Consider the following 1,321-nt stretch of genomic DNA (forward strand, 5'->3'; position numbering starts at 1 on the left):
GTGGCGGGGCGGCGTCTGCGGGGGCCGGGGCCTGGCCGAGTGCCGCCCCTCGCCGTCCTCCTCTGGGCCTGGTCCCGCTCCAGGCTGTGCGCCGGGGCGGGCTCGCCGCCTCCTGTTGCCGGCCCGCCTCCCTCCCGCTCTGCTTGCTGCGACCTTTTCTTGTGGGCCCATTTGGAGACGTTACTGTGGCCCGACTGTGCAGTTTCTGGGGCTCATAGTCCAAGCCTGTCCTCGCGCACGTGTGCCTCCTTCCTTTTCTCACGGGCCCTCCTGGGGAGTTCTGTCCCGGTCCCCAGACGGGAGGCGGACTTCGCGGGGAGAAGGGAAGGAGACTGCGCCCCGGGATGCAGAGGGACCTGAAGCCACCCGCTGCGGAGGCCTGAGTGTGGAGGAGTTGGAAGAGGGAGGTGGTGAGGAAGGTGGCAGATCTTTTATTAAAGTTTTTTGGCAACAGCCCCGGTTAGGCCCTGGGATGAACAAGAGGCAAATCCGCGAGCAGAATATTCTGGTGAAGGGCTCCTAGCTTTATAGGGGGTACAGACTTGAAACATAGTTGCAAGCCAGCGTTACAAACCCAGCGCTGGGAGACTAGATGATCTCTGAAGGCTCCAGAGGGAGGCTGAGATTGAACCAGGCAAGGATGGTTTTCTTACCCCCAGACTTGGAGGATGGGGCTCCTAAGGGGGAGTCCACTGCCCCGTGTGTTCTCTGAAATTGCACACAAAACCAGGTGCACATCAGGGTAATTGTTTCCAAGAGAAGATCGATAGTTTTCATCGGAATCTTGAAAGGGTTGGTTTCTGTCCCCCAGTATTGACTGTTCCTACTTTAGAAAGTCAAGGGGTGCCTGGGTGGCTCAGTGGTAAGCGTCTGCCTTCAGCTCAGGTCATGATCTCGCTGTTCATGAGTTCGAGCCCCTCATTGTGCTCTATGCTATCTGCACAGAGCCGGCTTCAGATCCTCTGTCTCGCCCCCCCCGCCCCTCCCCCACTTGCACTCCCTCTCTGTCTGTCCTTTTTTAAAATAAATAAATGAAAAAAGGAAGAAAGTCAGATATCTGAGGGTATTCTGCAACCCCAGAGCTGTCTTAGGAATTCTGTAGCTAAATAAAGAGTCCTGCGCCTTGCTCGGGGTTCAGCTGGCCGCCCGGGTGGCATTCCTGCTGTCGTGTGAATTAACCACGTGGCCCATTTTTGCTTCCCCCCCCAGGAATTTTATCGTTACTGGCTTACAGGACATTGATAAGTGCAGGCAGCAGCTTCATGATATTACGGTGCCTTTAGAAGTTTTTGAGTAAGTATCATTCTTGATTTTTGTTCGA

General features: G+C 55.6%; 1 protein-coding gene across 1 annotated transcript in view; it reads left to right on the forward strand.

The window, feature by feature from the left end:
* Window positions 1-1,321, forward strand: part of MED10 (mediator complex subunit 10) — a 5,988-nt gene that overhangs the window by 1,495 nt on the left and 3,172 nt on the right. Inside the window, exon 2 of the mRNA XM_029941292.1 lies at window positions 1,103-1,293. Coding sequence (XP_029797152.1) covers window positions 1,103-1,293 — 191 coding nt within the window. The remainder of the gene's footprint in view (window positions 1-1,102; window positions 1,294-1,321) is intronic.

This window comes from Suricata suricatta, chromosome 6, assembly GCF_006229205.1.
Source record: "Suricata suricatta isolate VVHF042 chromosome 6, meerkat_22Aug2017_6uvM2_HiC, whole genome shotgun sequence".
Lineage (NCBI taxonomy): Eukaryota > Metazoa > Chordata > Mammalia > Carnivora > Herpestidae > Suricata > Suricata suricatta.